The sequence below is a fragment of the Cyprinodon variegatus genome, unplaced genomic scaffold, assembly GCF_000732505.1.
Source record: "Cyprinodon variegatus isolate N-32 unplaced genomic scaffold, C_variegatus-1.0 Scaffold8, whole genome shotgun sequence".
In the NCBI taxonomy this organism is placed as follows: Eukaryota; Metazoa; Chordata; class Actinopteri; order Cyprinodontiformes; family Cyprinodontidae; genus Cyprinodon; species Cyprinodon variegatus.
The window spans coordinates 830,649-844,647 of record NW_015150461.1 but is presented as its reverse complement, the minus strand read 5'-3'; the positions used below and the strand labels follow the sequence as shown (position 1 = coordinate 844,647).

At 38.3% G+C, this 13,999-nt stretch overlaps 1 protein-coding gene across 12 annotated transcripts in view; it reads left to right on the top strand.

Moving 5' to 3' along the window:
* The first annotated feature begins 443 nt into the window (after positions 1-443).
* The window catches only part of LOC107086243 (ankyrin repeat and KH domain-containing protein 1-like), a 42,730-nt gene continuing 29,174 nt past the window's right edge, over positions 444-13,999 (top strand). For 10 of the 12 annotated variants that reach the window (XM_015377120.1, XM_015377116.1, XM_015377108.1 and 7 more), the window contains exons 1-2: positions 444-893; positions 3,316-3,469. In XM_015377120.1, the coding sequence (XP_015232606.1) occupies positions 618-893; positions 3,316-3,469 (430 nt within the window). In that variant the 5' untranslated portion in view covers positions 444-617. The remainder of the gene's footprint in view (positions 894-3,315; positions 3,470-13,999) is intronic. The other 2 variants (XM_015377128.1, XM_015377084.1) reach the window with 2 other exon arrangements.

Below are 13,999 nucleotides of genomic sequence, written 5' to 3'. Positions count from 1 at the left end.
TTTATTTTAATTTTTTTTTTGCAACAAAAGCCTTGCAAAACTGCCAGAAAGTCCCCAAATAAAGGAAACATTCTGATTTTAAACATATATTTTCATATCAATAATATTACTTTGAAATAAAAAAAATAAAGTCGTTATGTAACATAAAAATCAAACTTAATCAAAATGTACAAAGTAGTATAATTATTGATTTTTCTTCCAAATGTGCAGATTTCCCAAGTGAATTAGAGTAAACTAATAAAACTAGTAACTAGTTTAGTTGGCCTACCATGTCATGTTCCCTCAGCAGCCTCGTGATATTGGTAAACCTAACATGACGTTGCGGTCTCATATTTGACAAGCAGAAATGTGGGCCAATAAGATGCAAAAGTCCATCTTGCTCAGCCAATAAGCTTAAGAGGATCCTCCACAGAGGCGGTCTTTCTGAGAAACAGTGCGTATCGGGTTAGGTTGTTAGAAAGTTAATGGCTGGGGGAAAGAGAACCTCCTCAACCCTCGCTTCGGGAGAGTTTCTGGATTCCCTGAAGTAAAATCAAGCAAATATCTTCCAAGAAAGCGCCTGGACGGACGTTTAAGTTAACTACTAGCCCGTTAACACGCGTTTGGTGAACATAAGTATGCAGGATGCAGTAGCCGGGACGGCAATGCTGACGGACGGCTTCGAGGACGAGATTGACTCGGTGACTCCTCGCTCCCCAGTGGCAGGGATGGGGGTAGGAGCGACACCAGGAGTCGGACTTGGAAGCATTGGGATTGGTGTAAGTGGGAAGAAAGTGCGTTTGTACGGCGAACCTGGCGGAGCGGCCGCAGAAAGACTGGATTTCAAACTAGCGGCCGCGGCCGTCCTCTCCTCGGGTCCGGGATCCGGCAGCGACGAAGACGAGGTTTCCGAGGTAGCAACGCTAAGCTAGTTAGCTTAAGCTTAACCGTTGGCAACCACCCCCTCCCAGGCCGCTTAAATAACATAACCTAACAAATAAAGTGGTGATATTGTGTCTCTCTACAGCTTATACGTTTACGAACAGCTTGGTGTTCGCCGTTTTTGCTAATACTGGGGCAGTTATTCATGCCAACAGGCTGAAATGTTTTATTTATGCAGCGCAGGCTGCGGCCACGGCCTAGTTCGGGTGGAAGCGACGACGGCCTCGTTCGGTGCTGTCGTCTCGCAACACCCATCACAAGTTTGCATTCCCTCAGCAGCCTTCCAGCCACAGCGTATGCTAGATGTCCAGCACGTCTCGGACGCACAGGGCCAGCTAAATGCCAGCCATTTCGTAGTTGTGGTGCAATTACGTCACTTTCTAAATCATGTAAATCAACCGGGATCTTAACCTCTGCGAACTTTTCCAACACGTTTAGATGATCACGTTGAAACCGAACAACTCCAGTGGCCCACATTTGGTTCTGATGAATAAGCAGAGCTGTCTTTACAAATCTAATCTGACCACCAAACAGTGGCGCCACACATTAGAACATCTTGGATACTGTTTTTCATGTGTCCAACTTTCCACGTCTTTTCACGCAGGCAGGTGTGATTGCATCTGTGTGTTTATTATGACGCCAGATGTACATGTCTGGTCTATTTTTCTTCTATATATAAACTAGACAAAAACAATCCGATTATGGAAGACATTTGGCATTAAGATGAAATTCTACAATTGGCATGCAACATTTTATAACATCACTTATTTATTGAGAACATGAACTTAAATGTGATTGTATTTAACAAATGTATACTCACAATTGGATTGCTTAAAGTTAAATTACTTCACCTGTAAAGTTCTCATTATTATGATATCTGTTGTACTTCTATGCAAAGTTTACTATTCAAAGCTTAGAGGTGGATTGTTGTGCGATGTGAGGAGATTTGACACCACTGACCCTTGGACGTTGTTCCTGTTGAGGTGCCTCTGTTATACTTTACAAACATTTGACCCAAGGATTATCTGTCTGAAATCCTAAAGTCATGGCAGCCGAGTAAGGATATCGGCTGACACCGTTGTCAATATGATATGGTGTTTTTTTTTTTTTTTCTGCCTTAGTATCTGCATTGTAATTGGGGAAAGACACAATATCAGTTTTATCACTCACCCCTAATTCAGACAGTTGAATCAAGTTGCAAATGCATGGCCTCTCTGCCATGTTTACTGACTTGCTCTGTATTAGGAGCAGAAATTGGACATTTGTTTTTGTGTTTTGCTCCAGTGGGAAGCTTGCTGCTCTGGGCAGTGGCTAAAATCTGAGCCCCAGGATTAAGCAGATGCCATTCTAGGCCTTTCCAGCTCTCTGGATACCAACTCTCTGGGAGCTGTAGTTCATTCAAAAGGGAGAGACTGATATCCATTGTTTATCATAAAGGCCTATCAGAACTACATCTCCCATGCTCTGATGTGCTTTATAACACAACTGAATGTCTCCTTAACACTGAATGTGGATTCACTTCTCATATTGGCTCAAAGAACGAAGCCTGTCTTAGTTTTAGTGGACTTACAAAGCAATTATTGTCCTCCTAATTTTTTTTTCTTCCGTTAGTTGACTTATAATTTAGCTTCATAGGAATACTTCATCGGTTATATTGCAGTTCTGTATGATTTAAAATATTTAGTAATTATTCTGAGACAAGGTGCTTATACCTGCCTCACTAATTTGCTCATCTTTCTAAGCTGATCATGATTTTTAAAATCTTTGAGGATTAATGAACCAGACCAATTGGAAACTGTTTATTCACTCATTTAAATCTGGTTTTAGTTACAATTAATCAAAAATATAATAAGCTAACCCCACTGGAAGATAATTTCTAGAACGCTAATCACTAGATGTTTTCTGTGCATGGATAAACTAGAGTGCAAAGCTTGACAAAGTGTGCCAAAGTTTAGGTATGAATTTGGGCAGCTGACTCTCAGCTGAAGCTCAATGTGTGCAGATTATTATTCCCAATTTTTATAAAACTCCCTTTGCTTTGACTTTTGTTCCCGTGCTCTTTTCTGTTTCTTTTTTGTTTCTCCTGTTCAGATAAACTGTAAATAAACAAGAGCCACATGCCTGGTCTTTTTATAGATGGTACACTTTAGTGGATGGTTTAGGGACTACTTTTATACAGTAGAATGTAAACAATAGTTTTCAGTAAAGTCAAACTTTGATTTACTTTATTTCCCTTGCTGATTTATTGTATTTTTCAGTCACTTGCTGATGTTTGCCTTTTAAACGAGTACCTGCTAAGTTGGATTCAGGATGTCCTTAGAAGCTAACATGAAAGCAGTAAAAAGCAGTAAAAAAAAAGTGAATTAATCACCCGCCTTTTCCAATCTCTCTTAGGTGGAGTCGTTCATTTTGGACCAGGAGGACCTGGACAACCCCATTATGAAGACGGCCTCAGAGCTGCTTTTGTCCAGTGCCACAGACGGAGTCGATTTGAGGACCGTAGATCCAGAGACACAAGCTCGACTTGAAGCGTTACTCGAAGCTGCAGGTATGGCTGCTTTTGTCTGAATTAATTTCACCTCCAGATTTAACACATGGTAATCTGCTGCTAAATCCTGCATTAATGGTCACACCCATTTTTTTTATATACTTGTCTGAAGTCGTGCCTTAACATATGCTAACTTTCAGTAGGTCAGACCACACCTTTTTTTCACCTTATCCCTACAAAGGTAGTGGCCTTATATTTATCAAAATAGACATACTAACCTTTTTTTAGATTTGACATCCATTTCTATGTTTGAAATTACAACAGCAAGACAGCACTGCTCTTTTTTTTTTTAAATCTTTTACTACTTTTTCGCATTTACAATTTTTTTAAGGAGAAGGTTATAGGAAGTGAGTAAGCCACCTATCTCTGGAATTTTTATATTTAGGTTTAATTCGCAACCTCTTGACGAGTCGTAGAGCCACATGGTGTGTTGAATCAAAGCCTTAATTGCAACATCACAACACCCAAAGAATTGCTTGGATACAGTATTTGTCAGTATTATATTTTAAGTCGCACCTTTCACCCCTTACCATGTCAATATTCTGTAGTCTTCAGTCATATGATATTCAAAAACCTTGGGTATGAAACGTAGGCGTCTGCTGCTGCTTCTACTGTCGATCTGTTGGTTCTGAAGGATGTTTCTCACCTGCTTGGACAGCCAAAGAATTGAATAACTGTTAGAAAGGGCAAAATATGTCAACCAGATACTGTGGTTACTCCAGTGGTCATAAGGTGTCATATTTTATAGTAGAAGATGGACATAAACTGTTCTCGGATAGAAATGAAATGATTCTGAATTAGAAAAAAAAAAAAAATCCAATAAGCGGAAATACATTTCAATAATTGGATTTGTATTGTTAAGTATTTGGATCACAATTCAGCTTAACTAGTCATGGAAACCCTCAGCTACAAAGAGGAGTGTAAGTAGAGGAGTACTGCGTAGTATCAAAAGCAGTAGGACTCGATAAAATGGTTATTATGGGTAGAAAAATAGGCCTCTAGCCAGCATGTTTAGAATAGAAAGGTTCTTCTTGTCAGTATCGTATCACCCAGCAGTTTGACAGTGATTTGGGTAAATGTGCTTCATTAGAACCTGTAATCTCTGTTTAAGAAGGTCTGTATGTATTAATCCAATAGGGCTGGGTGTCCTGGCCTCATTTGGGCTTGTGAACATTACGATGCAGATTAACGCTGGAACTCGCTTGAGCCTCCACCGTGTGTGCAGCGTTTGTGTTCAGCAGCTAATGGCTAATCTCACCCTAGTCTCCTTTCTCCAGGGCCTGTCCTTGCATAATGGACCAGTTTTGTTTTTTAAGAAAGCCCATATGATTGATAATTTTTTTTAATTGGCATGTCATTTTTTTCTCATATCATATCTTTCTGGCTTTTCTATTGTATCAAAAAAAAAAAAAAAGATGTGATGTCACTAGCGAGATATTGGCCTGAGGAAAATAACCGTAGTACCATATCAGTTCATCACCAAGATTTTTTATAACTGAGGTGATCATTTGCTGTAGACGTACAGCAAATGTTAAATGCATTTTAACACTCGAATAAGTTGGTAGGGTGAACTTTTTTTACTCTTCTTATTACTAAATTCTGCTGCTTCATATTGTACAGCAAAGACTGTGAGTTGATGTGGAACAATCAAATATTCTCACTCTTTAATTTTGATGTAAACATGGAGCGATCAAATGAAGGTTCTCTTATGGCAGCTTAACCTCTGCAGTTTTAGCTCTGTTATAAATTCAGTCTTTCTTTTCTAATGGCAGCCATCCAAATAAAATGACATCATTGTCTCTGCTTCCTGAGGTGCTTGGATCGCCTAACACAAAGATCTATATTTTTATTACCCTCAGCAATACTAATGCTACGTTCACACTGCAAGCAGCAAGAGCTGCAAAAATGCGTGTGCTGCTTCTTTTTTTATGCTTGTACTTGTTTAGTTCTGATGCGCGGCTGAAGCATCTTTGCTGGTCTAGCTGCGCGGTGCAAAAAGTGGGTCTGGTGCGCGTTGGTCGGAGCTACCCTATCCTTTCTTTGCCTGTAACAATGACAGCTATATTTGCTGTGATCATTGGGTGAAAAGTAGTTTTAATATGTTTTTCAGTGAGAAAGTCCACCCGAAAACTTAATCTGTGCAGTCAGTTCATCCAGATTACCATCCTGCCTTCAAATATTATTTCTCTGTCGGAGCTGCTGAGACCCCCATATACCAGCGGTGCTCTGTCAGTAGGAATCCAATTCAACAGCTGCCTAAGGCCCGGTCGTCTCTTCGCGGTTAGCATTGGCGGCTGGAAGGTGATTTTTATGTACGTAATACAAACTGCTGGCACCAGGATAATAAAAGTGAACATGTTTTGCCGGCAGATTTCGTCATTTAAAGTTCATTTAGTCGTTAATAAACTGTTTCAGAGGAATGATCATAGCGCTCTGCATCAGCAGCGATGTGTCTCTCTCCCTGCCAGCTCCCAGATCAGCTTCTCTGATTGGTTGATGTGGCAGGTCGAGCAGCAAAAGTAAAATTTTTCCAGTTCCAGCAGCAGCTACGTTTGCAGCGTGTGCCGTGTGTCAGATGCTCCGAAGCCCACGACACCCTGCTTCAAAACGCGATGTGGGACGTTTTGCTGCGCCTTGATGCGCGTCAACCATTGACTTTGCATGTAAACCAGCTGCTCCTGCTGTCTCTACTGCTTTAGGTGTGCATGTAGCATAAAAAAGACACTTAATTTGCTTTTTAATTTTTTTTTAAGTTGCCAGGATACTATAGGAACTCACTAACTGGTCTGCCTTTATGATCTTCTAGATAAGTTACACTATGTGGCCTGGCTGGAGGTGTGGGTTAGTCTTTCCGCCTGCCACCTGTCAGTAGAGGTGACATCATCAGTAGTAAGCGAGTGTGGGGTGTGCTACAGGTGCACTGGCTGAACCCCCCCACCCCCATGGTTTTAAAGCTCTGTGTTGATGGCCTGCCAAGACTAACACAGCAGTCGTTAGATATATAGCATTTCATTTGAGGTTATTTTCCAGATATAATTTTAATGAACCACAGTTGCCTCATCCAGCCCAGTAAATGAAAGATAATGTTGAGTTGGTCTATAGGATTACGTAATAATGATCCCCATTTCTGCACGTTTCTCAGTAAAATATTGGAGTTCAAAGATGCTCTGCAGGCTTAATTAAAACAAACAAAATGTAAGATGACTGTGACTTTGATTATTAATGCAGGCTTCAGTTAACCCTGGAAATAAAAGTGACTTGGAATAATATCTAACATTAAGATGTTTAAATGTAGTGTGAATGAAATGTCAGGATTTAGGAAATGAAACTAACCGTAACATGGATGGGATTCATTCTGAGAAGATGACTTTGATATTTCATTCTTTACTAACCATTAGCCATACCTTCCAGTGTCAGGGCTAGGCAGCTGTGGCTTTAAGGATTTTAAAACTATCCTTCCTATCATTTTTGTCGTATAATCCTTCTATTTGTATTACAGAGGACAGGTTTTCCCCCGTTTGAAAAATAATGCAGCATAACCCCTCCTTCAGCTGTTGCTGCACACTACCAGTCAGAAACATCTTGCAGTCTTATATTACAACACAGAAATCTTCCTGATCTTAATTCCTTAAATAATAGGTAATTGTAAGTAGGGCCAGGCAATTCATTGCATTTGCAATATAATCATAATTTAACAAAAATAATGTTCAAATTAAATAGGCACTTAATTCTGCCAAGGGTAGATTATACTTCTCTAACTTCGCAAACCAGTTTTGCTGGTATGCTTCTGCGCCGTCGGTCTGGAATTTCTATGGACGCACAGCAGTTTCCCCCCAAAGCGCAAGGGGGTGCCTATTCGAGAACTTCGGCGGATGGTCACGAGAACTGCTGCGGCGGAAGTGTTTATCTTCCAAAACAACAATAGCGCGTCTGCAATATCTCACCGAGATGGATCTAGAGTTGCTAGACATGGAAGAAGAACGGGTTCTGTTGATGGAGTTGCCATTGTAGTTGTTCCTCGGTTTTTAAAAATGGCTTTTACCGAGTACCAATCAGAGCTGCTTTTTGTCTGTGCACTTCTGCTTGAGGTCTGCACGGGTTTGCGACCGTCCGACGCGTAGTCAGGATTTTTTTGAGGTGCGCGGCGAGGCACAGATACAGATTTGATGTGTGCAGAGGCTCTGCGTCAGAAGCATAAATTGGCCTTTACAGTTAACACTAAGACTAATGTTTTCTCACTCCAGCCCTTCAGGTGGCAGTAATATGTTTAGAGTGGGTTTGCTGTCACAAGAAGGAAAAAGAAAATTCCAGCTAACATGCAGATCTCTGCAGTTTAGTGGCATTATGGAAGCAAAGGTAACAGTAAAGTCCTGCAACGGTGGCTTTCAAGGTCATGAAATAACTGAAACCCTGGAGTGAAAAATCTACATTCCTTGGCTTAGTGTAAAGGAAAATTAAAATTTTATTTGCAACGGAATATTGGTTAAAAATAATAGTTCAGCCCTAATTGTGATCCACATATAACTTTGATACCACTTTGACACAACAAAAGTCCTATTTCCATTAAGCGAGTCCATTTAATAGGCTTTTTTTTTTGTTTTGATTCATAACTAATCAATATATGCTGCAGCAGTAGAAGAGTTTAATTATTGTTTTGAAGCATAGTTTGGTCATTTGAAACATTTTGTGTCAATGCCCAAAGACTGCAGTTATTTGCTTTAAAACTAGCATGAGAATCTCAGCCCAGTGCATGAAAACATACGCCATTTCTGTGTTTTTCTGCTTTTTATTTTTTTGGAATGCGTAACCTTGAACAGATTGCTGTCCTCTAGATTACATTATAGGGAGTAAAAGCTGCGCTTCCGTTTGTGTTACTTATTAAAAGATTGGTAAACCCCCTGGGGTTGCTTAAATCAATACATTGGTGTCAGAAGTGGATAGAGCTTTTAGGGGTTCTTGACTAAGCTAACTGAGTCATTAGACAGAGACAGTGATTCAGCTTTTGATTTGAATTCAACATATGAAGAGGCTCATCAGCTAAGTTGTAAAGGTGTTGGCTTCCAGTGATCTGCTGCTTGAAGCATCCAGTGAAAATCACTCCAGAGCCCTTCATGGCTGTGACCCTGTACTGCTTGGATCTTTCTGTGCTTCAGCACAGCTGAATCAAGTGATTCAGCCATGTTGGAGCTGCAAAAGATCTGAAAGATGCAGGGCACCATCCCTTGAAGACTGGAGTTGTATCCCCCAGCTGCACCCTCATCTGTTAACCATCATACTGTTGTTGTGAGGTGATCACCACTAGTTTAAACATACAAAAGTAAATTGGGGATATTTGACTTTGCAGATATGCAGACCATGTTTACCTATAGATGTTTCTAAACAGTCCTGTTCTACCCATCAACCCGCGTGTAACACCTCAAACTAGCCATTATTGACGGAAAGTATAGCTGATTCGTGATAGTAATGCAATAAGGATTCAATTTGTGACGAACAAACAAATAATTGATGTCTTTCTGCTTTGGGTTCAAAGCAAACACAGATCCCTCATAATGAACTGTCCTCTGCTACTAGGGAAAAATAAAATGTATGTTTTTTTTTTTATGTCAGCAGCAGTGTTTTGTCATCAAAGATTTCCTTCTTGGCATCTGCTGATTTTCATTGAATCACCTTCTTTTTAGTTTTTTAATGATTTTACTAAATTATTAAGTTAATATAAATTGGGTTGATCTGATTGATCTACTAATTATTCATTTGGTAAGTGGCTGTTTTCTTACAAAAATATTCTTCTGTTGTATCAATATGGCCCTCTGTCGAAAGGTGGGTTCATTTTCTTTTTTAGTACGCTGAATTGAATGAAAAGCCAAGAAGCGCATCAATAATTAAATCTTCATTTGTTTGCATCCCTAATTGATCGGCCCATCCACATCCCTGCCTTGTGAACCTTTTGCTTCTACAAAAAACAGGTGTTTAGCTAACACTTTGCAGGAATTCATCCATTGAGATCACATTAAAGGTACATCTGTTCTGTTAATTCTAGACAGTTAAAAGATAATATTGTGATAATGATGAATCTGAAACCTAGCTCTAGCAACACTGGCACACAGCAGGGACCCCTAATATCTACAGGGAAGTTTAAAATTCAAGAAAGTGATGTTTCTTTCTTATTTTTTATTTTTTTGGACTTCCAAGTAGACTAGCAAACAAATATACATGTATGTGGGAAGCATTACAAGGGTGCTAGTTCAGATTTTTTATTTCTAAGTTTTAGTCTTGGGCATTGGAGCGAATTACTTCATTTAAAAAATTTATACTATTCCTACTAATTTAAATAATTTGACTTGACTCTCTTATAAGACTCAGATTAAACAACTGAAAAATGAGAGAATGACAATTTATTAGTATAAGAATATATAAGTTTATCAATATTTGAACTCATTTTGTTTTATTGGATTTCTACTAGCAAGAGAGGTCAGTTTGTGATTTTTATATTTTATTCTGTTTTTTTTTGATTGTGGTCAACAAGACTCCTTTGGAAGGTTACAAATGTTAAACTGCTTAAAGTGAAGCAGAGATCTTGTTTTAGTTCTCCTTCTGCAAAACTGAACCTCCAAGCCCCTAAAAACCTGCCACTCCTTCAGACCTAAACTGCTGTCTGTAATGAAAAACATCAACCTTGTATTTTCTATTTCTATATATTACGCCTTCAAATTTAATGATGTGAAAGTTTTTTTTTTCTTTGAGGTCAGGTCGAGCACAGAGGTTGTGTTTAGATTTTCCCTCTATGTTCACTACAGCTGCCATGTTTTAATCAGGCGGGATCAGCCGTTAATCGCAGGTTGTGGGACACTAAAGGGACTCAAACTTGCTTTTGCTTGTACAGACCCCCTGATGCCTATCAACTGTCTATCAGCATGATGAATAAAATTTGACCACCATGTCTTAAGCCATGACATCTGAGACGGGGAAAGTTACTCTAAGTATAGACATGAATAGATATAAATTAACTGACGCATGTTGACAGCATTACCAAATTCTCTCTTTGAATTAACTAACACTTGTGGTTCTTATGATAGAATATTTATTTGTATGAAAACATAACCAGGCTGAAGATGCAGCTTTTGTTCCTGTTCCTACTCTTTTAAAGATCCGATGGTAGAAACAGTTCAGATGGCTTATATGTGTTACGTTATTGGATCCACTTTGCCTCACACACAGTCTTGGAAGGAGAGCGATTCACAAGTACAGATAATATTGGAGCATCTTGCTAGCAGACCCACTGCTATGATGGCAGAGACGCAGATTGGTGTCCCCACTGACTCCCCTGAGATCTGCCTGTCGCTCTTTGATTGACACAAGGCTGGATTGTCACACATTTCACTCTTACTGTCCACACAGCCACATCAAAACTCTGCTGCTACCAGAAGCAACTCTTTATCAGTGAGATAGGCTCAGATTAAACAGTTTGAAGAAAAAAAAGTCAAATTCAGCCTGCTCTTTTAATCAAAATCTGTTTACTGGTACAGAAAAGGCTAATTCCTTTTTTGTGTGAATGTTTTAGTTCACGCTTCTGGGCAAGGAGGTGTAAATGAAAGGCAAGTCTTTTACTAAGAAACAAATGTGCTGAATGTTTGTATACTCTTTAATTTATAGCAAATATGTTTATGCAATATTATGCACACTATAAATGCTGCAAAGGACTGTTTGAAAGGTAGAATATATGTTTTGTATCCTCTGTATAAGAAATATATTCTTATCTTGTCAGTATTATTCAGGTTGCTGGTCCGGCTGTAGTAGAGGCCCAGTAGGGTTGTCAAAATACGAGAATTTTAACTCTTATCAATACTCAGGAAAATATGTTTCTCAACACCATTTTCAATCCCTTGTTTAACATTAATGTTAATTTTGCAATTTTTTGCAATCTCAACCTGGAACATGCTTTGTCAACAGAATATCAGATTCTATTATTTAAATCAGTGTGTAAAAATACATGTAAAGTAAATAACAAATGTTACACAACTTGACTGTGTATATTTTTTATGCAAATAACTTAAAAACTATGCAAACGACACTTGTTTTGTATCAATACTTTTGCTCCACCTGGGAAAGATGACAGAAGGTACTGAAAGAGTTAATATGACCTTAGTTTCCAGGCTTTTTTTTTTTTTTGCCTGCCTTTTATTACACCTAAGTTTGAGTTCTGTGAAAGCCAGATTTTATTTAACTCAGGGCTCTTAACGACTTATTGACCCGGCGACATACTGCAGACACATTTCTCTTGTCCAAGGCAGAATTTATCTTCTATAATAATCATTACTTGTTGAAGTTGAGGAGAAAACTAAAGCATTTTTTAGTTCTTGCTTGTGTCCCTTGAGCATAAAGTGCTGTAAAGAATTGTAAGGCGTTAACCCAACAGTCATTGTGATCCCAGATGTTTCCTACAGTTCGAACTTTTACACCCAATGTTGGAACATTTATTTAAGTGCTTTGCATTGCTTCTTATACTAAATCCTGGTGTTTTTTTGTTGTTTTTACCCCAGTGCTCTTATATCAAAGCTAATGTTGTCAATGTAAATATGACGGTTATGGGCGTAGAGCTTGCTTATGGATAAACACTCGCTGAATAGGTTCTTTTTAAATTGAAAACAGATGTTTCTGTGTCCTTGGTGTTGAACTAAAAATAAGAGGAGGGTCTTGGTCCCCCTTTTGCATATTAATGGATTTTGAACGCAGCTTTCATATTTATATTTGATGGATTCCAATTAATTAAACATGATCGGTTGTGCTTATGTTAGCTTGACAATATTTTTTTAGAAAGGCTTTAGTTCAGTAATCGATGTTTCTAAGATTCTGGCTCAAAGGTTAGATGTAGATGTTTGCTTCTTTTTCCTCCACTAGAAGTTTGTTTATGTTTTCATTTGTGATCTCTGATTGGTTTATGAAAAATACTGTGACGTTTTTAACCTACCAGCTTGTACATAGTTATTCAAGTAGATTTTGCTTCATTGTTGTTACAAGTAACAAGTTAAAGTTTACCAAAAAACCTTAAGTTCTCAGAGTACCGTCTTCAGTGCTGTGAAAGCTCCAGATCTTTTCTGCTGTACTAAAAATAGTGAAACATAAACAGGTAATGGTTGGCTGGCAAAGAGTAAGTAGCTCTCCAGTCAATGCAATCCTGTTTAAACCTTGTTATCTAAAAAATTATAATTTAAACTAACCCTAGCTATTCCAAAACCTACATTGTCTTCCTAAGAAGGCATTCTTGTTTTGTTTTTATTTGAAGTATAGAGCATCTCTTTGCGATTCACTATCATTCAAAGCTCTCTTTGTCTTCAGCTCAGCTCTAAGCAGCAGCTAAAGATAAACATTTTTTGTTAACCGATTATTTTAGCCCTAGTAGATACCCATGGCTTTTTTATCCAAATGATCTGGTGCTTAATAATGACATTCTTGTTTTTCGAAATTGGTTTGGGGAAATTGTGGGTCAAAGTTTAATGTTTGGTTTCATCAGACTGTAGGAAACAAAAGTGCTGGGAGCCTGAAGCCAGGCCGGGGTGTTTACTTTGGAAGAACTACTTCCTTGATCTGGACGTGTATTTGTCACACATTTTATTCAGTGTTGCTGATGGCCTCCTGGCAGCGTCACTAAGTAGTTGTTTAATGATTTCAGTGAAACCTCCTGGTCCTAAAGTGTTTTTTGCTATTTTTTTATTAGATAATGAGTGACTGTCTTTCCCATGCTATGTAAAAATGTAATGCTAAAGATTTTTTCTTCTTCTGACTGATACCGTCATATAATGATATCTTCTTGATCCTTTAAAGTTATATAGTTATGCTCTTTTTAATTTGTTTTTCAAATTTATATGCAGGTAATTCACTGTAGTTGCATATTCAGATTTTTCTGAATGATTACTGTGTCCTGCTGGCATATTCTGTTAGTAACAAAAGCCCCTTGTGTATATTTACAGTAACAGCTAAGGTATGACACTGCGCATGTGCTCATGGGGTACACAAGGAAGCAACTAATGGCTAGCAAGTTAGCATCTTTCAGTATTGTAGAAATGGTAAAAAAAAAAAAAAAAGCTTAAGTGTGAAATAATGCAAAAAAACATGTGAGAGCAATATGACTGTAACAGTGAATATAGTGTGAAGGCAGGTGTTCACTGAAGCATAAGCTAAAGCTTATAGACAGGAGTAAACATCTATATTAATACTATAAAAGTAATTGCAGTGCTATTCTACTCTACAGTTTGAGTATAAATGACATAATGAATTGATCATTGATTAATCTGTTTATGTTTGTTAATTCCACCCAGTGCTGAAATTCTATTTTGGCTCAAAATAAAAAGAACATTTGATCATGGTAGAATAGGATTATATACACCAAGCATCCACCCTCACAGTGTTTAGTCTAACATTTCTTTAAAGTCTATTACGCGACCGTTTAACTTTTAATCTCAGCAGACTTAAGCTTTAATAATGCTTTTGAGGAGCTTTTTAGTTTTGCTATACCGTATTTTCACGACTATAAGG